The sequence below is a fragment of the Oratosquilla oratoria genome, chromosome 12 (assembly GCF_046742065.1).
Source record: "Oratosquilla oratoria isolate Oo_2021 chromosome 12, ASM4674206v1, whole genome shotgun sequence".
NCBI classification, from domain to species: domain Eukaryota; kingdom Metazoa; phylum Arthropoda; class Malacostraca; order Stomatopoda; family Squillidae; genus Oratosquilla; species Oratosquilla oratoria.
The window spans coordinates 64,228,628-64,256,447 of record NC_134788.1 but is presented as its reverse complement, the minus strand read 5'-3'; the positions used below and the strand labels follow the sequence as shown (position 1 = coordinate 64,256,447).

The 27,820-nt window shown below is 38.2% G+C and overlaps 2 protein-coding genes across 2 annotated transcripts in view; both read right to left on the bottom strand.

Annotated features, from left to right (window-relative positions):
* LOC143031931 (uncharacterized) overlaps positions 1–27,317 on the bottom strand; it is a 62,272-nt gene extending 34,955 nt beyond the window's left edge. Inside the window, exon 1 of the mRNA XM_076196308.1 lies at positions 27,231–27,317. The gene's annotated coding sequence lies outside the window, so the exon portion shown is untranslated. The remainder of the gene's footprint in view (positions 1–27,230) is intronic.
* On the bottom strand, positions 1,918–27,345 carry LOC143031930 (uncharacterized). The gene is made up of 2 exons (XM_076196306.1): positions 27,213–27,345; positions 1,918–7,916 (listed from the first exon to the last, which is right to left on the bottom strand). Exon 2 carries the CDS (start codon positions 7,789–7,791, stop codon positions 6,571–6,573), a length of 1,221 nt encoding a protein of 406 aa, XP_076052421.1. The 5' UTR covers positions 7,792–7,916; positions 27,213–27,345; the 3' UTR covers positions 1,918–6,570.
* Between the last annotated feature and the right edge of the window lie 475 nt (positions 27,346–27,820).

Below are 27,820 nucleotides of genomic sequence, written 5' to 3'. Positions count from 1 at the left end.
CTTTGACATATTTTGTGTCTCAACATTGTGCCTTACACTATAATATTGTTCTTTATTGACATCCTGCTCTATATTGACACTTGGTCCTTCATTGACATTCAATGCCTCATGGACATTTGTCCCATCATGGACATCTAGTCCCTCACAGTCATCCCACACTGGCCACCCTTTGTTCATTAACATTCTGTCCGGCATCACTTCCTAAAATGATCCTGTGCTCCAGTGACATTATATCCTAGAGTAATATTTTGTCCTCCGCTATCATTACATCCCATCGTGATATTTTGTCCTCCACTATCATTACATCCCACTGTGATATTTTGTCCTTTGACAAAAATTTGATACATCCTAATGTATTTCGTCCTCTGCCGACATTATATCCTAAAATTATATTTTGTCCTATATTGACATATTGCTCTATATTATTGTTATGGCCTACTCTGTTTCCCCAATACACTCTATTTCCCCTTCCCTTTGAAGTTCTACACCAAAAAAGGAACTAGATCATAACGAACTCCAAATGTACTCAAAAAGTTATAAACTGATTTTCATTAAATTTTGTGGAAAGGCATATCTTAGGCCAATAAATAGGTTATTAGATTTTGAGGTAGATTCGGATATATATGAGGATCAAGGATTTTTTTTCTTTTGTATCCCTGGCATTTATAGTATACAAATTTAATTAATTTGATACAGAGATGCCCCTGCTATTATTTACTGTATAATGTGGGCATAATTATCTCTTTTGATTTTGTTATCCTTGACACTGGCATGTGTTCTCTAAATGCCATCTAGTGTAATATTTTATTGTGTATTAGGAATACAGTACCTCCTAAATTTGGCCTCTCATAAATAAGAAAAATTATTAGGGATACAGTGGAACCCCGCCATCCGTCCACCTCTCTACTCGTACAACTCGTTATTCATCTAACTTGTTCAAGTAAAATTCAACTCGTCATACGTATGCTTGCCCCGCGATTCAGACAGCGTCACCTTCTTGTTACTGGCCGCGCCATGCGGTCACTTCAGCTCAGTCTCGTGCTAGCTTTGACACGGACCCTGTAGTGGTGGATGATATTGTGTCCCTGGGGAAGTCCATGGGTTTGGATGTAGATAGTGATGATGTGGAGGAGTTGGTTGAAGACCACAGAAATGAGCTGATCAACTGAAGAACTTTAAGAACTGCACAGAGAGCAGCAAGAAGTGGCTGAAGAACTTCTTCAGAGGAGGAAAGTATTAAGGGAAGCATTTCCACTGCAGAAATTAAAGAACTGTGTTATCACTGGGAGAAAACACAGAGAGTGGTGGAAAAATGGCATCCAAACAATGCTGTGGTCAACAGGAGCATCAATTTGTTCAATGACAATGTTATTGACCATTTTAGAAAAATTCTGAAAAGTCGTCAAAGGGAGACAACATTAGACAGGTTTTTAAAGGAATAATCCAAAGATTCTTCTAGTGCAAAAAGACAGAAAAAATAAAGAACACCAGAAAGAGAGAAAACACCTGAAGGAATGTTACCTGATGTTTATATGGAAGGTGACTCCCCTTCCAAACAGTAACATCAACATCCCTCCTCCTCCTCTCCACCTTCCACTTATGACATCAGCTCACCTCAGTACAGGTAAAGTGCATTTAAGTTTTTATTTCATGCACAGTACTGTATATTTATTGTTTTTCATAATTTTTATGTATTTTATGCTTAAAGTATTACCACAAAGTTTTAAATAAACAATCATCTGTGGATCTGGAACAAATTAATCCAATTTACATTATATCTTATAGGAAAAAATTATTTGCCATTAGTACAGCCTCCTGGAACGGATTGTGTACAAATAATGAGGTTCCACTGTATATATATTTTTGCACTGATTTTCTATTTCAAGAGTCCTTTGTGTGACAATGACAGAGCTCAGAGAAATATTTAATATGTATTTTATATTCATTACATTAATAGTATGAATATATTTATATATATATATACATATATATATATATATAAAACACTAAGGAACAATTACATTTAACCTTTCTAAATTTAAAAATAACACTTAAGTATATATAAAAATAAGTCAAGTACCAATTCTCAACTTTAACTCTACCTTCTAACTTCTTATTTCTCCTCTCTTTTGTTTTCAGCATTCATCCACTCTTTATACACATTATCTAAATTGATTGAATTTCCATAAAATTTGTAGCTTTTCACTTATATAAACATATCCAAATGACATTCTCCTAAACGGTGTCTAAGTTTATTTTTTATTCTATTCATTGGACTAAATCCTCACTCACAGTCTGCACTAGAGACAAGAAAGGCTCCTCCAATATCCATCAACTTTTCCAAGTCTCAGAACTTCATTTTATGTAATCTTGTATCTAATTTTTCTTGCAACATCAAACTAAATATTTCTGTAGCATCAGCAAGAGAATCATGATAGTTAAGACAAAAGGCAGTTACATGTTCACTACCAGATGAAAAATAACATTGACCATTCTTGTACCTCTTCCTCACGAAAACTGTCCTGTAAATGGGTGGAACATTTTTCATTATTTCATCCAGCCATTCTTCACTTGCAGTTCTTTTTCACTTCACACCCTTTGCTTCATTTGAATCTGACAAGATCCACCAGTTCTATGCAATTCTGTTATATGTATATATATTTTTTCACATTTGTAAATTCAAAAATAGCTACAGATTACAGAATACAACCATGTCTGTGTGCACTATTTACCGAACATAGTTGTTGCCTTGCTTTGTTTCCTGTTGCTTACTTTTCAATTAAAATACAAAGTTGGGATGGGTCTTTCCAACAGCTTCCTTTTATCTTAATTATTGCATTGTTTCAGTGTTCCTCTATTATCCAGTTATCTCTACTATTTTAATGACTTGTAGTAGCCATTTTTTCATCAGTATATTCTTTGCTCCTTTTGTTATTCTTGAAATGTAGTTTTCTGTAGGAAATTAGTGATTTTCTTTTCCAAATGGAATTTGAAACAAAAAAAAAAAAACACATTGAGATTCTATCAAGTAATCAGATTTTTTTAATTTGAGGGTACAAAACTAATAACATGCTTCTTGATTTATTTCATTGGACTGAACTAGTACTGGTGAAGTATAACTGCTGAACAGACAAAAGATCTCAAAACTATGTGTAATATTATGAACTTGTACACTTACATTTCAAAGGTCATTGACAGATTCTCAAAATCACATTTATTTTGTTTTGAATTCATTGTCATGAAATTAAAGGATTAGTGTCTTTAATTAAAATATTATAACATAATTTTCAAAACCTTGTGCACACACTTTTTTCCTTTGTACGCTAGTTGTGAAATGTGCGCACAAACACATGCACAAATCTTACCGGGAATATTTTTCATCACACAGCCATCACACTGGAATGGCTTCTTTCCAGTATGAGTCACTATGTGATGACTGAGACCTCTTTTGTGAGAAAGCACAATCACACAGGTCACACAAGGAAGGCTACTGTCCTGTATTCACCTAGTTGTTTTTTATGGGAAGAGAGCTATGCTCATAGTGACCCGCTTTTGTATCTTTCAGCATCCAGTTTGATCTTAAATTCTTGTATAGTTTTTGCACTGTTTCTTCATTCAGTTTGTTTCAGATATCTGTCACTCTGTGTGGGAAGCTATTCTTTTTTCAGATGTCTTCTATAACTATCCTTTTTAAGTTTCTTTTCATGTCCTCTGGTTTTTCTTCTATCCCACTTTAATGCCAACTCTATCAAGGACTTCCATCCCTTTCATAGTTCTGTATATGGTTAGCAGGTCTCCTCTTTCTCTTCTTTGTCCCAGGGTAGGTAGTTTGAGTTTTTCCAATCTGTGTTCGTATGTCAAATTGGAGTGTTGGTGCCATCTTTGTCGTTGCTCTTTCAACTCTTTCTAATTCATTCATGTTCTTTTTCGTACTAGGTGTCCAGTGTCACAACATACTCCAATTTTGGTCTTATCAATGTAACTAATATTTTCTTTACCATTTCTTCATTCATGTTGTCAAAAGCCACTTTCATTGATCTTAATAAATTGAAAGTTTCTCCAACTAATTTGTTGATATGTATGTCTGGTGTCATGTCATTGGTGATAGTTATTCCTAGGTCCCTTACCGAATTTATCTTTTTCATTTCTTTTGTACCAATTTTGTATTGCCCTGATATTCTGTTTTTGCTTTTTCCAAATTCCATTTTACTACATTTCTTGATGTTGAAATTCACTTCACTCTTTTGACTTCATTTCCAGATTTTGTCCAGACCTTCTTTTATTGATTTGTAATTTTCTTCTGTACTTACTCTCTTTAGTAGTTTTGTATCATCTGCAAAGAAGTTCATATAACATTCCATACCTTCATCTATGTCATTTATATGTATGGAAAAAATTATTGGAGCCAATACAGAGCCTTTTGGGACTCCACTCATTATTTCTTCTTAATTTGAGTTCTTGTCTCTGAGTACCACCTTTATTTTTCTTCATTCAAGAAATCTTTCATCCATTCCAGTAACTTTCCTTGTACTCCACCTATTGTTTCAATTTCTCTTGGTAGCTTTTTGTGTGGTACTTTGTCAAATGCCTTTTGTAAATCTAAGAAGGCACAATCTGCCACTCCATTCCTTTCTTCAATTATTTCTATTAATCTCGAGTAAAAGCATATTAAATTAGGGGCACATGATCTTCCAATTCTAAATCATTTTTATTTTGGATCTAGTATTTTGTTATCCCCCAAGTACAATCCATTTACTATTGATAACCTTTTGACATATTCTTGCTACAGTACTTGTATGGTAGACTGGTTTATAGTTGGTTGGGTTTTCCTTGTCTCTTTGTATATTGGTGCAATAATTGCATTTTTCCAATCTTGTGGTACTTTTCCTAGAGTGAGAAATCAATTATCTTGTGTATTTTGTCGATTACCCAGTAGTTCACCTATACATTCTTTCAATATCCAATTTGCAATTACATCTGGCGTATGTGACTTTCTGATGTCAAGATTTTTTTTATTTGTTCTCTTATTTCTTTCTGTGTCACCATTATTTCTTTCATTGGGGGGGACCTGTCTCTCTGTCCTTGCTCCCAATTTTGTGAGTTTTCAATTGTGGGGGGATCACATGATATTTGAGGTGATTCTTTTGTGAGAAGGTTGCAGCGCACAGGAATGGCTTCTCTCCATTGTGGGTCCTCATATGCGTTGTGAGAGAACCCTTTTGAGAGAAAGGTGCACCACACACATTGCACATGAGAGGCTTCTTTCCTGTGTGGCTCATATGCTTTGTGAGAGATCTCTTTTGAAAGCTATATCATACAGGAATGGCTTCTCTCCATTGTGGGTCACCATATACTTTCTGAGATAACCCTTTTGTGTGAAAGCAGAATTGTACATGTCACATTGGAAAAGCTTCTCTCCTATGTGTAAGATTCCCCTTACATGAGAAAGCAGAATCATACATGTCGCATTGGAAAGACTTGTCTCTTGTGTGGGTCCTCATATGATGTGTAAGAGAACCCTTATGTGAAAGAGTAGAATCACAGAAGTCACAATGGAAAGGCTTCTTTCCTGTGTGGATCATCCTGTGATACTTGAGCTGATTCTTTTGTGAGAAAGATGCATCACACAGGTTGCTTTTGAATGGCTTCTCTCCAGTGTGGGTTGTCATATGCATTGAGAGAGCTCTTTTGTGGGAAAGTAAAATTGCACAGGTCACAGTGGAAAGACTTCTCTCCTGTGCAGGTCCTCATATGCTGTATGAGGGAACCCTTTACTGAGAAAACATAATAGCACAGCTCACACTGGAAAGGCTGCCCATCTGCATGGGTCTTCAAATATTGTGTGAGAACCCTTTAATAAGAACTAAGGATTCACAAAGGTCATACTGGAAAGGCTTTTCTCCTGTGTGGATCATGTGTTCTTTAACCACTTAAGTACGGAACTTAAATCTCGTGGGCAGCAGCCAATGCCAGCCGTACGACGTGTCGTAATAATACTCGCATCATACAATATAGTCACCGCTTATATCGATCGTTCTCTCTTTCACCCGCGAATTTTGAAAACCACAGAGAATGGGATTCAGGGCACATTTGAGAGAATGTAAAAACACAGGGGTGACTACAATAAATATAATCAAGATGACGATATGGCAGCATCGCGAATCCACTTGCTCCTCATGACGCCTACGTGTGCGGCACCGTATGGAAGGGGTTAAGGGGATTCTTTTCTGAGAAAGCTGCATCGCACAGGTAGCATCATAATGGCTTCTCTCTAGTGTGGGTCCTCATGTGCATTCTAGAACTCTTTTGTGAGAAACCAGAACCACGCAGATCACATTGGAAAGTCTTCTCTCGTGCACGGGTCTTCATATGCTTTGTGAGATAACCCTTTCATGAGAAAGCAGAATCACACATCATAAAGGAATTGTTTCATTCCTTTGAATCATCATGTGATATTTGAGGTAATTCTTTTATGAGAAAGCTTCATCACAAAGGTCACACTAGAAAGGTTTCTCTAGTGTGGGTCCTCATATGCTTTGTGAGATTAATTTTCTGTGAGGAAGCAGAAGTTCACAGGTCACACTGGAAAGGCTTCTCTCCTGTGTGGTTCTTCATATGCTGTATGAGATTACTCTTTCGTGAGAAAACAGAGTCACAAAGGTCACACTGGAAAGGCTTCTCTCCTGTGTGGATCCTCATATGCTTAGTGAGATGACCCTTTTGCGAGAAAAAAGAATCACACAGGTCACAATGGAAAGGCTTCTCTCCTGAGTGGGTTCTCATATGGTTTGTGAGAACACCCCTTCGTGAGAAAGCAGACCCACACAAGCCACATTGGAAAGGCTTCTCTCCTGTGTGGGTCCTCATATGCTTAGTAAGAGAACCCTTTCGTGAGAAAAAAGAATCACACAGGTCACAATGGAAAGGCTTCTCTCCTGTGTGGCTCTTCATATGCTGTATGAGAATACTCTTACGTGAGAAAACAGAGTCACAAAGGTCACACTGGAAAGGCTTCTCTCCTGTGTGGATCATTATATGTTTAGTGAGAGAACTCTTCTGTGAAAAAGCAGAATCACACAGGACACACTGGAAAGGCTTCTCTCCTGTGTGGGTCCTCATATGTTGTGCAAGAGAATGTTGTTGTGAGAAAGCAGAATCACACAGGCCACATGGGAAAGGCTTCTCTCCTGTGTGGGTCCTCATATGCTGTGTGAGAGAACCCTTTAGTGAGAAAAAAGAATCACACAGGTCACACTGGAAAGGCTTCTCTCCTGTGTGGGTCGTTATATGGTTAGTGAGAGAACCCTTCTGTGAGAAAGCAGAATCACACAGGTCACACTGGAAAGGCTTCTCTCCTGTGTGGATCCTCATATGCTGTGTGAGAGAACTCTTTTGTGAGAAAAAAGAATCACACAGGTCACAATGGAAAGGCTTCTCTCCTGAGTGGGTTCTCATATGGTTTGTGAGAACACTCCTTTGTGAGAAAGCAGACCCACACAAGCCACATTGGAAAGGCTTCTCTCCTGTGTGGGTCCTCATATGCTTAGTAAGAGAACCCTTTCGTGAGAAAAAAGAATCACATAGGTCACAATGGAAAGGCTTCTCTCCTGTGTGGGTTCTCATATGGTTTGTGAGAACACCTTTTCGTGAGAAAGCAGACTCACACAGGTCACACTGGAAAGGCTTATCTCCTGTGTGGGTCCTCATATGATGTGTGAGATGACCCTTTTGTGAGAAAGCAGAATCACACAGGACACACTGGAAAGGCTTCTCTCCTGTGTGGGTCATCATGTGATATCTAAGATGACTTGTGATATAACTGTGCCACAGATGTCACACTGGATCCTTTTCATCGTATGACAACTATGGAATCTACAAATAGCCCTTCCAAAGAACTGTGGATATTTACCCTCATCCTGAAAAAAAAATGTAATTATAATATTGACATCTATCTCTGAAAGTATGCAATATACTCTAATAGGATAATGGAAGTTTTGCACACAAACTATTTCATACTCAAGTTTGTACCTAAACTGACCCTTTGTACATGCCATGACCTATCATAAAATAGGATGATACACTAACAGATATAGTGCTATCATATATTCTCATTACATATGAGGTGAAAATCATCCTATAGCTACATGCATACTCGTTCCCCCACAACCACAATGACTCAAATTTTGCTATAGTCTTTTCATTATGTCATGAGATTTGGAAGTGGGCAATGACCCAGCTGGCCACAACAGTTGTATTTTAATATAACTTCATAGCATACCATGTTTGGGCTCACAAGACCTGAATCTAAAGCAACTCAGGGAAGGTTTTTTCAGTTCATCTGACTCAAATAAGTTACACAAGTCACATCGTTTAAGACACACAAACCATAGTTTAGAATGGACGTCTAGAATGAGCTTTGGAGTGCAGTGCTTTTTTGATAAATTGGAGGAAACATCTAGGTGATGTCATTCATACTGGGATAGGGGAGCTTTGTCTATCAAGTGACAGACGTCCCCCAAATCAGTCTCACCCAAAGTGGCTCGACAAAGAAACTGAAAAAAGTATTGCTAAAAAGAGACAGGCTTATAAGAAATATAAGTGCTCAGGTGCATCTAATGACTATGAAAGTTATGTATCAATACAGAGAGATTTAAAAAAGACAATAAGAAAAAGAAAACGACAATACGAAATGAACATCGCTGATAAATCCAAAGAGAATCCCAAAGAATTCTATAGTTACAATAGAGATAAAAAGGTTGTTAGGAATCATATTGGTCCACTATTATCTGCTGACGGTCAACTTGAATATTCAAATGAAGGAATGTGTAATATCTTAAACAATTATTTTAGCTCAGTATTCGTAGACGAACACCTCAAAGTGAACTCCAAACTGAAACATTTGAAAAGTCTAGGGTAAACTTACTCACAACGGTAAGTATAACAAAAGAAAAAATTAAATGGTGTATAGATAAACTCAAAGTTAATAAAACACCAGGGCCTGACGGTTGGCATCCAAGAATCTTAAAGGAAATTAAAAATGAGATTGTTGTTCCATTAGAAATTATTTTCAAGAAATCCATCATATCCGGAGATGTCCCAAGAGAATGGAAATTAGCTAACGTTACTCCCATATTCAAAAAAGGTGACAAAAAGAAAGCAAATAACTATAGGCCTATAAGTTTGACTTCAATCGTAGGAAAAATAATGGAAACTATCATCAGAGATGCTATCGAACATCATTTAAAAAGTAACCGTTTGATAAATGATAGCCAGCATGGTTTCAGACGGAAACGTTCTTGCGTGACTAACTTACTCAAATTCTACAACACAGTTATATCGAATTATGACAAAAGAAACAATATAGATTTAACATACCGGTACCTAGACTTTGCAAAAGCTTTTGATACCGTCCCACACGAAAGACTACTTACTAAATTAGCTTTACACGGAATAAGTGGTAGCCTATTAAGTTGGACTAGTAATTGGTTGAGTGATCGAAAACAGAGAGTTGTTTTAAATGGAAAAACTTCTAGATGGGAAAATGTTACAAGTGGAGTTACTCAGGGTTCCATTCTTGGGCCACTTCTATTCATAGTATATATAAATGATATAAACCATGGACTAAGATCTACTGTTTCCAAATTTGCTGATGATACAAAACTGTGCGGAATGGCAAATGATCACTTAAACCAATTAGATATTCAAGAAGATTTAGATAAATTACAACAATGGTCTGAAAAGTGGCTAATGAAATTTAACACGAGTAAATGCAAGGTAATGCACATAGGTAAAAACAACAATAAGTACGATTACAAGTTATTTGGAAATTCGTTAACAAAAGTGGATAGTGAAAAAGATCTCGGCGTAATTATCAGTAATGACCTCAAATCATCCATGCAGTGTATTTCAGCCTCTGAGAAAGCAAATAAGATTCTAGGACTGATTACGCGATCTTTTGATTTCAAAAGTCCCTCACTCATTAACAAGCTATATAAATCGTTGGTTCGTCCACATTTGGAATATGCTGTTTCTGTATGGTCACCGAATCTCATTAAAGACATTGACAGACTGGAAAAAGTACAACAGCGAGCCACAAAACTGATTCCAAATATCAAAAATAAATCATACGAAAATCGACTAAAACATATGAATCTGTTTTCCTTAAAAAAGCGTAGACTCAGAGGTGACTTGATACAGGTCTTTAAGATTCTAAAGGGAATTGATAATATCAAAAGTGACAAAATTTTCACATTGAATGAGAATCAGACAAGAAACAATGGTCTCAAACTATCCGGAAATAGATTCAATTTGGAAGTAGGTAGAAACAACTTTGCCAACCATGTAGTTAATGAATGGAATAAACTTCCTGCACAGGTAGTACAATGTAGTTGAGTTCGAAGCTTTAAGACTCATTTAGATAAACACCTAAGCAAGATGCTGTAATGATTATAGTTTATTTTATATTATTTGTTTTTGTTTTGTTATCATTTGTCTGTTTGATTTTCATTTATCATTAGTTATGTGTCAATTTATTATTATTTACTGTTTACCTGTTTGTTTATTATTCAACTATACCTATGCATTTATTTATGTATTTTGTTTGTTGCATACATCATTATAGTCTTTTTCATTATTATTATTACTTTATTATTATTGTGATTTTTTTTGCATCCGACCTAGATATGGACCAAAAGGTCTCCTGTCGGCATGCTCCGCTTTGTAATCCTTTGAGTAAGTTCACTTAGTGGTTAAAATATAAAATGGAGGATGATAAAGGTAGACAAAAATATAGTGAACCAATAAAGAAAAGACTAGAAGTAAGAAAGGTTGAATCACCATTAGGTGTCATCCCAAAAAAGGGATGCAATGTGGAAACATCCAAGAGGAATCAAAGGTATGAAAATATATAACATTTTCAGGGATTCCAAAAGTGGAATACTAGGTATAGGTATAGATTTGGAAAGGAAAACAATGTATAAAAGTATACTAAATCAGGCAATTATAGAACTGATGAATGAAATTATAGATCTGAAAGCTGAATACAGGACAATGTATACAGAAGTGAATGAGTTCAAAACAAAATGCTGAAACTAACAGGCTTTGAAAAATGAAGTAAAAGAACAAATACAAGCGGTGACTGAGAAAGTTGGAGAAACCATAAAATAGATCTCCAACACATCAAAAATCAATGGAAAGTGGAAGAAAACCAAAAAATAACTTTTAAAGAAATTGTTTAACAAGTGGAAGAAAATGCAAAAGAAACAGTCATTAAAGAGAAAGAAAATTGGGCTAAACACAGTTGATAAAAAAAAAGTGGATAGTAATCTATAATATTGAAGAAAATCACAATGTAGCTAGATACTTGAGAAAAAAGAGAAAGAAATAGCAAAAGAAATTCTGAGAGAGATACAAGAGGGGCAAGAAAAGGGAAAAGGAAATAGAGGAAGTGCATAGAATAGGACTATACCCTAAAGACAAAAATAGACCACTATAGATTGAAATAAGGTCTCAAATGATAGTGGAAGAAGTACTAACAAAAACAGTAAAGTTGGCAAAAAGTGAAAATTACAAGAATATATGGATAAAAAAAAAAAAAAAAGAGCAATGAGGAAGGATAGGAAAAAGACACTAAAAAATGAAGTAGATGAAAAAAAAAGAGAGAGAGAATAACAAGAGACCAAAAAGATTGATTTTTTTTTAAGAGTACTGGACCTGAGGCTGAGAAAATACATACATACATATACCAAGGCTTTTTCCCCCTTACAAGGGAGGTAGCCAAAAAGGAAAAGGCATAAAATCATTCCCACCCATTCCATCCCTGAATACACTCCACACTCTTCCACCCTCCCTCCTATCTTAGCACCTCCTGGATGACGGGTCATCCCTGCACCTTGTCCACTCCTCTGGGTCAGAAGCAGTGTCGCAAGACACATCACATCCACAGCAAGGCCGCTTCATTAAATCGGCGACTCCCCCCCTCTCCGTCCCCCATGCATAAAAGGAGAAGACAGGGAGAAATTCCTTTGGGCTGCGTCAAATTTTGCTCACAAATACTACCTCACCCCCCATCCCATTCCACCTCATGCATCACATCATCTATATACAACCATTCTCCATTCGCCCCTATCTTCTGTCCTTTCCTATCCTTCCTCAACAGACATTCCCCTCTTCCCCAAAGCCCCCTTCCCCCATCCATCCACCTCATCCTAGGACGTCCCCTCATGTTCACTCCCTCCACATCTGCCTTCCATACCTCTTTTACTGGTCTTTCTTCATTCATTCTTTCCATGTGTCCAAACCATCCTGATACTCTTTCATCAACCCTATCTCCCAACTCCCTTTCAACCCCCGTTCTCCTCCTCACCTCCTCATTTCTCACTCTAGCCTAGTAACCCCCATCATACTTCTCAGACACCTCATCTCAAACACATTCAAACTCCTTCTCTCTTCCTCTCTTATGTTCCATGTTTCTGTTTCATACAATGCTGTTGGCACAATCACTCCTTCATACAGTCTCCTCTTAGCATCAATTCCCAAATGTCTATTCCTCATTACACTCTTCAATCCACCAAGGCATTTACTTGCTTCTCTTAATCTACATTCTACCTCCACCTTCACTCCACCTTTTCCTGCCACATTTGCACCCAAGTATCTAAAACTATCCACTTCCTCCAGTCGCTCTCCCTTAATGCTCACTTCCAGTCTGCTGCCACTTTCACCCCTTGTACATCTCATCACCTTACTTTTACCCACATTTATCTTTAGCTTTCTTATATCACATACTCTCCCAAACTCTGTCACCAACTTCCTCAATCCCTCCTCCGATCCTGCTACAAGCGCAGTGTCGTCAGCAAACAACAGCTGGCTCACCTCCCACTTTTCTCCATTTTCTTTAACCATCTCCAATCCCTGACCCACTACCCTTGCATTCACCTCTGGCACTACCCTGTCCATGTATACCCTGTAAGTTGAACAGTCAGGGCAACATAACGCATCCTTGACGAATTCCCACCTTTACCTCACCACTCGCTCTCTCCATTTCTAATCCTGACACAAGCTTTACTACTCTCATAAAAACTCTCGACAGCTCCTAGAAGCTCTCCTCCTATCCCATATATCTGCATAACCTCCCACAGTGCCTTTCTGTCTACCCTATCGTAAGCCTTTTCCAGATCCATAAAGGCCCAAAAAACATCCTTCTCCTTTCCTATAGCTTTCTCACATATTTGACTTACCACAAAGATCTGATCTACACAACCTCTACCTGTCCTAAATCCACACTGTTCCTCACCAATTACTCCCTCTGTTCCTCTCCTAATCCTCTAAATCAAGATCCTCCCATAAGCCTTCCCAACTACACTTAACAAGCTAATCCCTCTGAAACTATTACATTCACACTTGTCCCCTTTTCCCTTGTAAAGTGGAACTATACAGGCACTCCTTCAGTCCTCCGGCACTCTACCCTCTCTCCAGCAAACATTAAATAACCTCACCAGCCAGTCCACCATAACTGTACCTCCTTTCTTTAGACATTCTGCATGGCATCCATCCAGACCAGGTGCCTTACCTGCTTTCATCATCTTAACAACTGCTTTCACTTCATCATTCCTTATTTCTCCTTCATTTTCCTCACTCATCACTCTTATTTTCTTAGCATTTCCCACTCCAACTACCTTTCCCTCCCTATCCTTCTTCACATCAAGCAACTCCCTAAAATATTCTGCCCATCTTCCCCTTACTGCCTTCTCTTCCATTATCATCTCTCCATCTGCACCTTATACCTTTTCTTCTCTACTTGATTTGCCTCCTCTTCCTCTCCTAATTTCTTTCCAAAACTTCTTTTTATTACTTTCAAAATTTTGTCATACTCTTACCCCATTTCACATCTGCTTTCCTATTTTCCTCCTTTACCTTGTGCTTTACTTTTTTTTTCTTTGTACCTCTCATATGACTCATTCGTCCTATGTTGTAACCAAACTGTGAAAGCTTGCTTCTTCTCTTCTACAACCTTCTTTGTTTCCTCATCCCACCATTCACTACCCTTCCTTCTATTTCCTCCTGTCCTTCTTGTTCCACACCATCCTTGCACACTTTGTGACTCCCTCCTTGAACCATCCCCATTCCTCCTCCACAACTAGCTCTACTCTCTCCTTCACTCCCTACCACTCCTCCTCCAGCTTCTTCTTGTACTCCTTCTCCTTTTCCTTTTCATTTAAAGAGGTCACTCTAAGCACCTCCCTACCTTTTGTCCCTTTCCTCTTTCTCCATCTATTCTCTACTCTCAACTTACCTTCCACCAAAAAATGATCTGTGTTTCCCATTTCTGAGAAAATGGCATATCAAAAATTAATCAAACACAGGAAACAAAAAAGGAGGATAAAAGGAAAAAATTAAAAATAATGTGTACTAACATAGATGGCATGATTTCAGGACTAAATAAATCAAAAAATTATCTGGCAGAAGAAAAACTGTATATAATGGAAATTGTGGAGATGGCATTACAAGGTCCACTACCACCAAGTACTGTGGGACAAGGTTTATATAATCATATGATAACAAATAGAGAGGTGAAACAGGGTGGAAGAGTCATGTTTTTGACTAAGAAAGGCTTAAATGTGACAAAGATAACAGAAGGAAATAATAATGTGGAATTGATTATGATAAAATTTGAAAACAGTGACATAACAAGTTGAAATTTTGTAGTGATATATGAAAACATATTCCTGGACAGAGAGTGACCATTCCAAAATTTCGACACAGCGAATGTATTAAATGAAATATTGAAAGAAGGAGGAAACTTAATAATTATGGGTGACTAACTCTAGAGAAATATGTTAGGAGATGACAGTGAAAGGTGGAGAGGACCTTTGGGGAAATATACCACTGGGCATGGCCAATGAATACACAATAATTCAATGGGTAAAAGAAAACACCAGATAGAGGTAACGAAGAACCATCAGGATTAGACTTAATATTTACATCAGAGCCTGAAACTGTGGATAAAATGGAATACAAGACACCAATTGGGAAGAGTGACAACTTACTAATCAAATTCAAACTAAAAGAGGATATTTGGGAAGAAATGGGAAACACAGAAAAGGAAGACTAATGTACAACAAAACAGATTTTGAGAAACTCAGAAAATTCTTTCAAAAAGTGAAGTGGGAAAACTTCTTTAATGAAGTAGATAAATATGTACCAAAACAAACACAGGAAAAGGTGTACAGGTACTCCTCGTTTAACAACCTACTCGGTTAACGACAACTCGGAGTAACGACGGGCTTTATGACACTCGTTTAACGTAAATCTCCCGAAGTTACGGCGTCGTGTACCGTAAATAAACAGTAAATAAAGCTTTAATGTCCTGTATAAAAGAGGGAAAATACACGAAAATAAAGATACATGTATTGCTGGACATTGTACATACAGTACATGTACGTATATGTATACACTTTCACTTAACGACCAATTCGGTTAACGACGGCGCGCTGGTCCCAATTGTCGTCGTTAAACGAGGAGTACCTGTACATTAAACGCTGGTACAACAGAAAATATAATGAGGCAAAATATAGAAGAGACAATGCTCGGAAAAGATAAAAAAAAAAAAAAAATGGTTAAGTCACAAGTACATATCAAACTATGAAATGAATATGTAAAAATATGCAGTGAAGAAAAATAAACTATGTAAGAATCAACCTAAATCATTCTACACATATGTATATGGTAGATTAAAAAATAAAAAGGAAATAGTGAAACTGCATCAAGGGAATGTGGAATGTATAGATGTAGAAATGGCTGAAATTATGAACAAACATTTTAAATCTGCATTCACAAAAGAAAATACACACAATTGTAATAAAGGAATGGGAGAAAGATCCCTCCCAATGAAAGAAATAATTGTGACACAGAAAGAAATAAGGGACCAAATAATAAACCTTGATGTCGGAAAATCACATGGTCTAGACAGAATTGCAAATTGGATACTAAAAGAATGTATAGATGAACTAATAGACAAAATATACAAAATAATAGATTGCTCACTCAAAGAAGGAAAGGTACCATAAGATTGGAAAAATGACAATCAATATTGTGCTAATATATAAAGGAGACAAGGAAGACCCAACAAACTGTAGATTAGTCTCCCTTACAAGCACAATAGCTGAAATACGTGAAAAAGTTATCAAAAGTAGATGGACTAAGCATCTGGAAGAAAACAATATTCTGAATACAAAATAATTTGGCTTCAGACAAGGAAGATCATGTGCCACAAACTTGATTTGTTTTTATTCAAGGTTAATATAATGCAAGAAAGGGATGGGTGGGCAGATTGTGCTTTCCTGGATTTACAAAAGGCATTTGATAAAGTACCACACAAAAAGCTATTAAGAAAACTTGAAACAACAGGTGTACAAGGAAAGTTATTGAAATGAATGGAAGATTTCTTGCGTGGGAGAAAAATGAGGGTGGCACATAGATATAAAAACCTGACAAGGGAAAAAATGAGAAATTGAGTCCCACAAGGCTCAGTATTAGCACTAATAATGTTTGCTATATATAAATGACATGGATGAAGGTGTAGAATGTTATATGAACTTCTTTGCAGATGATACAAAACTATTAAAGAAAGTACAGAAAAAGACTGTGAATCACTACAGAGAGACCTGGACAAAGTCTGGAAATGGAACCAAAAGTGTGAAGTGTACTTCAACATCAAGAAATGTAGTATAATAGATTTTTTTGGGGAAAAAAAAAAAAAAAAAAAAAAAAAAATCAGGACAAAAAAAAATTGGTACAAAGGAAGTAAAAAAGATAGCTCAGAAAGGGACCTAGGAGTAGTTATTAACAAAGACATGTCCCCAGACAAGCATATAAACAAAACAGTTGGAGAAACCTACAATTTACTAAGACCAATAAAGGTGGTATGTAATCACTTGGATGAAGTAATGGTAAAAAAAATATTAGTCACATTGATAAGACCAACACAAGCATATAAACAAAATAGTTGCAGAAAGCTACAATTTACTAAGATCAATGAAATATTAGTCACACTGACAAGACCAAGATTGGAGTACACTGTGACACTATGGACATCCAGCACAAAAAAGAATATAAAGAAATTAGAAAGAACTCAAAGAGCAACCACAAAGGTGGCACCAACACTCAATATTGACATATGAACAAAGATTGTCTGAACCAACACTGGAACAAAGAAGAGAAAGAGATGTATTGGCCCTTTAGTGAATTGTGGAAGGCATGGAAGTCCTTGTCAGAGAAGACTTATTAAAGTGGGATAAAAGAAAAACAAAAGGACATGAAAAGAAACTCAAAAAGGATAGTTACAGAAGAGATCTAAAAAAAAAAAGAAAAAATCACAGATAAAATTGGATGAAAAAAATAGTGTGAGCAAAAACCATAAAAGAATTTAAGAACAAACTAAATGCTGTGAGATACAAAGCATAGTTCCCCTTCCCGTATAATACAAATAGGTAAATAATTACACTGGCAAGTGGTGTACCTGTGTTATTAGTCTGAACAAAATGTAATAAAATTGATCTAGGAAACTGTAGAGGTATTGTCTATGTATATGTCTGCTATGTCTATTCAACTCACTAGCTGACGAATGACTGTCTGCTGGCCATGCCTTGCAGCCACACATAACTTCGTGACGTCACAGTCGACACACAAGCCGGCAAACCAGCTCATACACGCAATGATACATACTAACACTTGCCCTCTTTTCTTCTTTCTCGTGTACTTCATCTTGAGTATGTGACGAAGTGATGATGCAGGTACATACCATACGAGTACATACACATTCCCCATGAACCCAAATGATCCACATACAAATATGTGAAGATACATGTACACATCGACGCTGTTAACACCCTAATCCCGGCTGACTGCTGCACGAAGTCGGTCAGTTGACGCCCCCTTCTTAGTGAGGCAATCAGCAAGTTGTTGTGATGTTTCCACCCAGGTCGCCTCTGCAATTTCTCCATGTTCCAGCATATCCTGCAATACTGCAAGGTCGGTCCTCAACCTCTTATCGTCCACACTTCTGCATGAGTAAAGAGCATCCACCAAGCTCTTGTTGTTGACAAAACACCAAATCTTGAGAGCTGGACACCCAGAAATTTCAGAAGGGATCCTTGCCAAATATACTGAAGACTCAGCACACTCCAGAAGTGACATGGCCTCAGCTGAGAGCGTGGGCTCAATGACTCTTCTAATTTTTCTTGTCTGCCAGAAAATGGGACATCTCTTCTCATTGCCATCTTGTAGAAATATCACAAAGTCACCCTGTGACCCACTGTCCATCAAATTTGTGGACAAAGCATCCATAAAGCATTCAAGACAACATTCTTCGAGCTTCTCCATCTTAGGCATGAACAACCTTACGTTCTCCATTTTCAGTCTGTTAATCACCTTGTTGAGTCGTAGTAGGTCCGCTACAGTAGACTGGCGACATGCAATGCTCAGTTTGCACACATCAAATGCTATATCAGGCTGGGTATGTGTGGCAATACAATTCAATTGTCCCATGATAGCCCTGTACTCCGATCACTCTGATTCTGACAATTCACTCATCTTTATGTAGTCTCGCTGTCTGCTTATTGTCATGGGCGTCAAGGGCGATGCATACTGCCACTGGTCTAGCGTTATGCTGCCGTATTGGTGTGAAAGTCTTCTAGATTAGTTAGGAGCAAGAATCTCACCCCCTGAATTATTGCTCATTTCACAATTGTCTGACTCGCCATCATTTTCCAATTCAACACCTTGCATCTTGCCACCGCTTTCCAGTTCTGATTCTACATCTTGTAGACACTCTCTTGGTGTTGGTTCACATTCCTCTCGCACAATTTCAGATTGAACATGGGGAGCTTCACTTGTAGGACTCTGGTGCGGAAGAAGTGCCAGCCTATAAATACTCATGAACACGTACGTAGACTCCTCCATGCCTCCCTAAAATTTGTTTCCCATCTCTGCCTATCACAATGCCAGGGCCATGCCCCCTATGGCTGTCATTCCTTTTGTAGAAGACTTCATCACCATTTTGGACATCAAGTTGGTCGTTTGAATGTATGTTGTGTCATAAACTCCTGGCTAGACGTTCTCCTGCTTCGGACTTTATGTATTCCTGTCTTGCTAAATGTAGGGCATTCAAGTTAGTTCTCACAATGTTTGATGCTGAAGTAGATTCCAATGCTGGAAGGTCATTATCATAAACATTGGGTAGACCAGGGTTGAATCCAAAAGCTAGCTGATTGGGGGAGAAACCAGTGTGGTTAGAAAGAGCATTTCTTGCCGATATTGCCCAAGCCAAAGCAACCTCTGAGGCGCATTCACCACCAAGGTCTTTTTCAGAGTTTACTTTTTTGACCTCTTCTTCACCAATGTTATAATCTCTCGATATTCTGTTTTTACTTTTTCCAAATTCCATTATACTACATTTCTTGATATTGAATTTCACTTCCCACTTTTGAGCCCATTTCCAGATCTTGTCCAAGTCTTGTTGTAATGAGTTGCAATCCTCCTCCGTTTTTACTTTCTTTGGTATTTTTGCATCATTTGCAAGGAAATTCATATACCACTCTACTCCTTTGTCCATGATCGGAGCCAGTATTGATCCCTGCGGGACATAACTTATCATTTCTTCCCAATTTGAGAATTTGTCTCCAATTACTACTTTTATTTTCCTCCCAATCAAGAAGTCTTTCATCCATTCCAATAATTTTCCTCTGATGCCACCTATTGATTCTATCTTCCTTATTAGTTCATTGTGTGGTACCTTATCAAATGCCTTCTGTAGGTCCAGAAAGGCACAGTCTGCCCAACCATCTCTCTTGTATTATATCTATTAATCTTGAGTAGAAGCACATCAAGTTTGTTGTACATGATCTTCCTTGTCTGAATCCAAATTGATTTGGATTCAGTATAGTTTTTCTTCCAAATGACCCATCTATTCTGACAACCTTTTCGCAAATTTTTGCTACTGTGCTTGTCAGAGAGACCAGCCTGTAATTGAATGGGTCTTCCTTGTTTCCTCCCTTATAAATTGGTACAATGTTTGCCTTCTTCCAGTCCTGTGGCACTTTTCCTTCTTTATGTGAGGATTTAATTATATTGTATATTTTATCTGTTAATTCTTCCATGCATTCTTTCAGTATCCAATTTGCAATTCCATCAGGACCATGTGATTTTCTGAAGTCATGGGTTTTGATTTGGTCGCTAATTTCCTTTCGTGTTACAATTATTTCTTTCATTGAGGGGGATCTCTCTCTATTTCCTCACAGTTAGGTGAGTTTTCTATTGTGAATACTGATTTGAAATGGTTGTTCATAATTTCAGCCATTTCCAGTTCTTCTGTATATTCATGTTTACCTTGGCACAGCTTTTCTATTTCTTGTTTGTTCTTCAGTTTGCCATTTACATACCCATAGAATAGTTTGGGTTCTTCCTTGCATTTTTCTTTTTTTTTTCTCTCTCTCTTCATCTTTGCATATTTTTACATACTCGTTTCTTAGTTTGATGTACATTTGCCATTTGCTTGTTTTCTTGTCTCTTTTCCATTTCTTCCAAGCTTTGTCTCTTTTATCCTTAGCCTCACTACACCTTTTGTTGTACCAGCTTTTTATGTATGTTCTTTCCATTTTTTGTTGTGGTACATATCTATTTACTTCCTCATTGTAAATTTCTTTTAGTATATTCCATTTCTCTCATCCCTGTTTCTTCGTTTAGGAGTTTCTACCAGTTTGCGTTACGAAAGAATATTTTGAGTTTCTCAAAATTTGTTTTGTTGTACATTAGTCTTCCTATTCTATGTTTATCATTTTTGCTTTGATCCATTTGTTCTTTCAATTCCAATTCTATTAGTACATTGTCACTCTTTCCTATCGGAGTTTTGTAATAAATTTGATCGACAATCTCAGGCTATGTCGTGAGTATTAAGTCTAATTTTGAGGGTTATTCACTACCTCTATATCTAGTATTTTCACTAATCCACTGGGTCATTATGTATTCAATGGTCAAGACAAGCAGGACATTGCCCCACAGTTCCTTTTGCCCCTTCACTCTCATTTCTTCCCAACATATTTCTTTTGAATTAAAGTCACCCATAATTACTGTATTTCCTCAGTCTTTCAGTATATTAGCTAATTCATATTTTGTATCTTCTAATAATTTGGAATGATCACTTTCTGTCCAGGATTGTGTTTTGGGGGGCACATACACCACTACAAATTTTCTACTCTTCATATGTTTGCTTTCAATTTGTACCATAATTGATTCTACATAATTTTTTCCTTCAGTTGTTTTTGTTACACTTAAATCTTTATTGGTCAAAATTAAAACTCTGCCACCCTGTTTATCCTTTCCATTCTTTGTCCAGCAGTTGTATACCCCTTGTCCCACAGTGTGGGGAGGTAGAGTATACTTTAATTTAGTTTCCACTATTCCCATTATGTCTGGTATTATAAGGCCAGGTAATCATTTAATTCATTCATTCCTGAAATTATTCCATCTATATTAGTACATACATACATATACTAAAGGCTCCCCTTACACGGGGGGTAGCCAAAAAGAAAAAGGCATAGAAACCACTTCCACCCATTTCATTTCCCATATATTCCATTCCTCTCTATCCTCCACCCTCCTTCCTATCTTGACACCTCCTGGATGATGGGTCATCCCTGCATCCCGTCCCTTGCCCTGGGCCAGAAGCAGTGTCGCAAGATACAGCACATCCACAGCAAGGCCGCTTCATAAATTCAGCAACCCACCCTCTCCATCCCCTCATGCAGAAAAGGAGATGGGGAGAAATTCCTTCGGGCTGCATCAAATTTTTTCCCATATATACTTCCTCACCCCCAATCCCTTACCCACCCCTCCTCATGCATCACAGAATCATCTATACACAACCCCTCTCCATTCACACCTATCTTCTGTCCTCTCCCATCCTTCCTCCACAGACATTCCTCTCTTTCACCCCATCCATCCATCTCGTCCTAGGACACTCCCTCATATTCACTCCTTCCACCTCTGCCTTCCACATTTTTTATTTACTAATCTTTCTTCACTCATTCTTTCCATGTGTCCAAACCATCCAAATACCATTTCATCAACCCTATCTCCCAGCTCCCTTTCCACCCCTGTTCTCCTCCTCACCTCCTCATTTCTCACCCTATCTAGCCTAGTAACACCTATCATACTTCTCAGACATTTAATCTCAAACACATTCAAACTCCTTCTCTCTTCCTCTCTCATGTTCCATGTTTCTGCCCAGTACATTGCTGTTGGCACAATCACTCCTTCATATAACCGCCTCTTAGCATCCATTCCCAGATGTCTATTTCTCATTACACTTTTCAATCCAACAAGGCATTTACTTGCTTTTCTCAATCTACATTCTACTTCCACCCCCACTCCTCCCTTTCCTGTCACATTCGCACCCAAGTATCTCAAACTCTGTCACTAACTTCCTCAATCCCTCCTCTGATCCTGCTACAAGAGTGGTGTCGTCAGCAAATAACAACTGGCTCACCTCCCGCTTTTCTCCATTTCCTTTAATCATATCCAACCCCTGACCCACTACCCTTGCATTCACCTCTCGCACCACCCCATCCATGAAAAGATTGAACAGCCAGGGCGAAATAACACATCCCCGACGAAGTCCCACCTTTATCTCAAACCATTCACTCTCTCCATTTCTAATCCTAACAAAAGCTCTACTACTCTCATAAAAACTCTTGACTGCTCTTAACAGCTTTCCTCCTATCCCATATATCTACAGCAACTCCCACAGTGCCTTCCTGTCTACCCTGTTGTAAGGCTTTTTCAGATCCATAAAAGCCAAAAATACATCCTTACCTTTTCCTATAGCTTTCTCACATATCTGTCTTACCATAAAAACCTGGTCTACACATCCCCTACCTGTCCTAAAACCACACTGTTCCTCACCAATTACTCCTTCTGTTCCTCTCCTAATCCTCTCAATCAAGACCCTCCCATAAGCCTTCCCAACTACACTCAACAAGCTAATCCCTCTGTAACTACTACACTCACACTTGTCCCCCTTTCCTTTGTAAAGTGGAACTATACAGGCACTCCTCCAGTACTCTACCCTCTCTTAATCAAACATTGAATAACCTCACCAGCCAGTCCACCATAACTGTACCTCCTTTCCTCAGACATTCTGCATGGCATCCATCCAACCCAGGTGCCTTACCTGCTCTCATCATCTTAACAGCTGCTTCCACTTCATCCTTCCCTATTTTTCCTCCATTTTCCTCACTCATCGCTCTCATTTTCTTAGCGTTTCCCACTCCAACTACCTTTCCCTCCCTATCCTCCTTCACATTTAGCAATTCCCTAAAATACTCTGCCCACCTTCCTCTCATTGCCTTCTCTTCCATCATCATCTCTCCATCTGCACCTTTTACCTTTTCTTCTCTACTTGATTCGCCTCCTCTTCCTCTTTTAATTTCCTTCCAAAACATCTTTTTATTACTTTCAAAAATTTCTGTCATACTCTTTTCCCATTTTACATCTGCTCTCCTCTTTGTTTCCGTAATCTTATGCTTAACTTCTAACTTCCTTTCTCTTTACTTTGTACCTCTCATACAATTTCCTCGTCCTTATTTGTAGCCAATCTATGAGTGCCTGCTTCTTCTCTTCTACACCCTTCTTTGCTTCCTCATCCCACCACTCACTACCCTTCCTTCTATTTCCTCCTGCCCTCCTTGTTCCACACACCATCTTTGCACACCTTATGACTCCCTCCTTGAAACATCCCCATTCCTCCTCCACTCCTAGTTCTACTCTATCCTTTACTCTCTCCCACTCCTCTCTCAACTTCTTCTTATACTCATTCTTTTTTTTTTCCTCATTTAAGCAGTTCACTCTACGTACCTCCCTACCTTCTGCCCGTTTCCTCTTTCTCCACTCTCAATTTACCTTCCACCAGGAAATGATCTGATATTCCCCCACTCTCTCCCCTTAGAACATGTGCATCCTTAACTCTTCCTACCATACTCCTGGTCACCACTATATAGTCCATTAACACTCCATCTGCCACCCTTCCATCCACCACCCTCTCCCATGTGTACTTATGCTTGATTTTCTTCTTAAAACACTGTATTTGCTATCATCACTCTCAAGACACATTTCCACCATCAAGTCTCCACTACGATTTTTACCTGGAACTCCATACTTCCCAATCACTCTGTCAATTGGTTCATTTCCTACCCTAGCATTTAGGTCTCCCAATACAACTACAATGGCATTTCTCCCTAATCCCTCTATGCACTCATTTATATCTACCCAAAAATCCTCCCTTTATTCTACGCTCTTTTCACTTCCAGGTCCATACGCACTTACAAAAACCCACATCTCCTTTCCCAGCTTCACCTTCATCCACATCAACCTTGATGAAACCTCCTTCCACTCCACTACCTGCTTACTTATCTCTTCACTTACTAGTATAGCCACCCCTTCTCTCCCTCGTCCTCTCTTCACTCCTGAGTACCTCCCAGCTACACTCCCAAACTCACAGTCACCCTTTCCTGTCATTTTAGTTTCACTCAAAGCCAGTACATCCATCTTTCTTCTCACATACTGCCTATCTCTTCCCTTTTACTCTCATCTGTACCACATCCATGCACATTAACCCCTTCCATACGGTGCCGCACACGTAGGCGTCATGGACTTAGATCTCGGTGGCAGCAGCCAATGCCAGCTGTACGACGTGTCGTAATAATACTCGCATCATGAAATATAGTCACCGCTTATATCGATCATTCTCTCTTCACCCGTGAATTTTGATAACCATAGAAAATGCGATTACAAAAGAATTAGAAAGAATGTCATTATGGAGGGGCGACTACAATAAATATAATCAAGACGCCGATATGGCAGCCTCGCGAATACACTCGCTCCCCATGACGCCTACGTGTGCGGCACCGTATGGAAGGGGTTAAAAGACCCAAACCTCAGGGTACTGGTTGGAAAGCTCCCAGACCCTCTTATGCCTTTACTTTCGTTTTTAGGAATGTCCCCTTTTGGGGCTACAGGTAGTAGGACTCCTAATCCCATCCCCCGTCCCTTTTTTGTCACCTTTTACGACTCAAGTGGAAATACTTGGTGGCAGTATTCTTTTGCCCCCACCATAGGGTAGGTAGGCGAAAAAAGGAAATGAATATTCAGAGAAATGGTACAGGACAGTAACAAGGGGTCGGGGGACAGCATAACAGAGGGACAGTCGTAGTATAAAAGTATCATCATTTCTCTATGTACAGAATTTTCCTCTATCACAGACAAAATGATGTGTGGCTCTGGTCCGTAGGGGTGCCCCATATAGACCCTAAAGTATCAACTGCATGCTACTTTGCCACAATAACATGCAGCCAATACCCCAATTATAGTATAAGCTATTTCTAATTTCCTTTCTCCTCGTCTTTTTCTGTCTTCTTTGCTTCCATTTTCCTTATATAACATTTTCTCAGCCTCAGATCCACCACTCTCCAAGAAAACTTTTTTTTTTTTTCAATTTCAGTTCTTTTTTCATTCTTTTCATTTGCTTAGTTCCTAAGTTCTTTTTTGTTCTCTTTTTCATTCTCACTCATTTCTTTTTTATCCATATATTTTTGTAATGTTCACTATTAGCTAATTTTGTTGTTCTGGAGAGTATTTCCTCTGCAAATGTTTGAGATCTAAGCTTTACTTTCAGTGTCCTGTATTGTTTTTCTTTAGAGCATCTGCCCATTCTATGGGTTTCCTCGATTTCCCGATCCCAGCCTAATTCATCTGTTTGTAATTCTTTCAGAATTTCCTTAGCAATCTCTTTCTCTTCCTTTTCCCTCTGATATCTGGGTACATCATGCTTCTCTTTAATGCCATAGATTATGATGCATCTTTTTTTATCCACTGTGTCCCAAAATAAGTTACCTTTCTCTTTGATTACTTGGATCACTGTCTCCTTGGTATTTTCTTTGACTTGTACTCCCCCTGCCGCTCTTTCATGCTGGAAGACCCTGCAGGTCATCTGCTGAGTCCTGTACTGGCATCCTTCAGATAATCAATATATACACAACTTTATCTCACTATGCTATCCACTCTGGTCTCAAGCCTCTCACAACAGTTCTCCCTATCATTCTCAAATACAATGGCGACTTTCTAATCAATTCTACATGACATTTACATCTGATAATACTGCCAAAACCATACAAGGTAATAAATTCCCTTATAGATGACAACCTAATTGCTGAGATCATTCAATCAAACAATGTAGCTGACAGAATTATTACTGTTCCAACCTCTTTGATGATGCTGAACATGCTCCCAAAGCTCACCACTCCCCTACACCTTGCTGGCTTGTGGCATTCTATAAGGAAAACCAAGGTAACTGTTTCCACGCTGCTAAGCATCCTGAAGGAGAGACTGGATTGCTCCCAACAAATAACTTCAAGAAATATGGTAGAGGTGATCCAAGATAGGGATTTAACACAGGCCGTGACGCTCCTTCATCTACCTTGCCCTTCAGATGGTTAGGTTAGGTTTTGTTAGGTTTGGTTACGTTACGTTATTGAGGTTAGGTTAGGTTAGCTGTATGCAAAATTGCAACTCTCGGTACTCTCATAGCTTCATGAATTTATTCCCAATTTTAGGGTTAGCAACTCTTCTGCGGCTTGAGTTGTTTCGCTAGATGTAGCTGATACAGCCAAAAATATTGCGAATTGTTGTCAACGCTGCTCAAAAACAACACGGCTACGATCGCGTGAGCCCTCACCACTGCTACCATCAAAGGTGTAACTTATGTATTTCCATATATCTTTCATGTGTTATTGATTGTATACCTGTTTTGCAATGCACATTACTCGATTTCATGCTCCCCACCCAAAAACCCCGATTTCCCAGAGGTCCCCCCAAGATCTTTGGAGAGGAAAGATAGGCATAAATTTATATATCAATCTCTTGAAAACTACGCATTTGTGACGGAAATGATGTACAACATCAATCTATACACTACATATCTCACCAGAAACACATAAGCCACATACAAAAATCTTTGGTTGGGTGAAACTATAAATTAATAACTACCCACACGTTTACCCTTGCTCAGAATGACAAATACAATGCCAAACGAGAATTGAGGAGTGGCAATTGCGAACATACTACGCATGCACTAAGCTATCTTACCCCCATACCATTGCACTTACGAATTCAAGGAGACACACTTGTTTAACCTGTACAAAGCACAGCCACGAAAAACAAGCTCTTTAAATAGCTGAAGGAGTGCAACTTAATGCTTGACGGGCTATGATGTCATATGTAAACAAACAAGACATGAAGGTGGAGGTGTACACTTTTTTATATATCTTCTCTATTTTTCTACTTATATTTTCTGTTCTAAGTTTTATATTTTATATTTTTATATATCATATTTTTTATTTTCTATATTTCATATATACATTTTCATTTTATATTTATAATTTATATCTATATTTCTATTACATTTTCTGTATCTATGTTTTATTTCTATCCTCTATTTCTATTCTCTACTTCTATTTTCTATATCGATTTTCTATTTCTATATATATTTTCCATGTCTATTTTTATTCTTAATGGTGCAATTGTGATTACTGGAACGATAGAGCAACTGTAGGTGGAGAGACGGATCACAGCACTAGAAAGAAATGGTCTAAAACAAACAATAACAAAACTGAAGTGATGTATGTAGGACGCATGAATCCCGAGTCCACTGCTGAACAAAGGCCTCCTTCATAGCATTCCATGATTCACACGACCGCGCCATCCTCTGCCACGT

Excerpts from the sequence above, each read along its gene's own strand:
- LOC143031930 (XM_076196306.1), bottom strand. The coding sequence starts at position 7,791 with ATGATGACCCACACAGGAGAGAAGCCTTTCCAGTGTGTCCTGTGTGAT.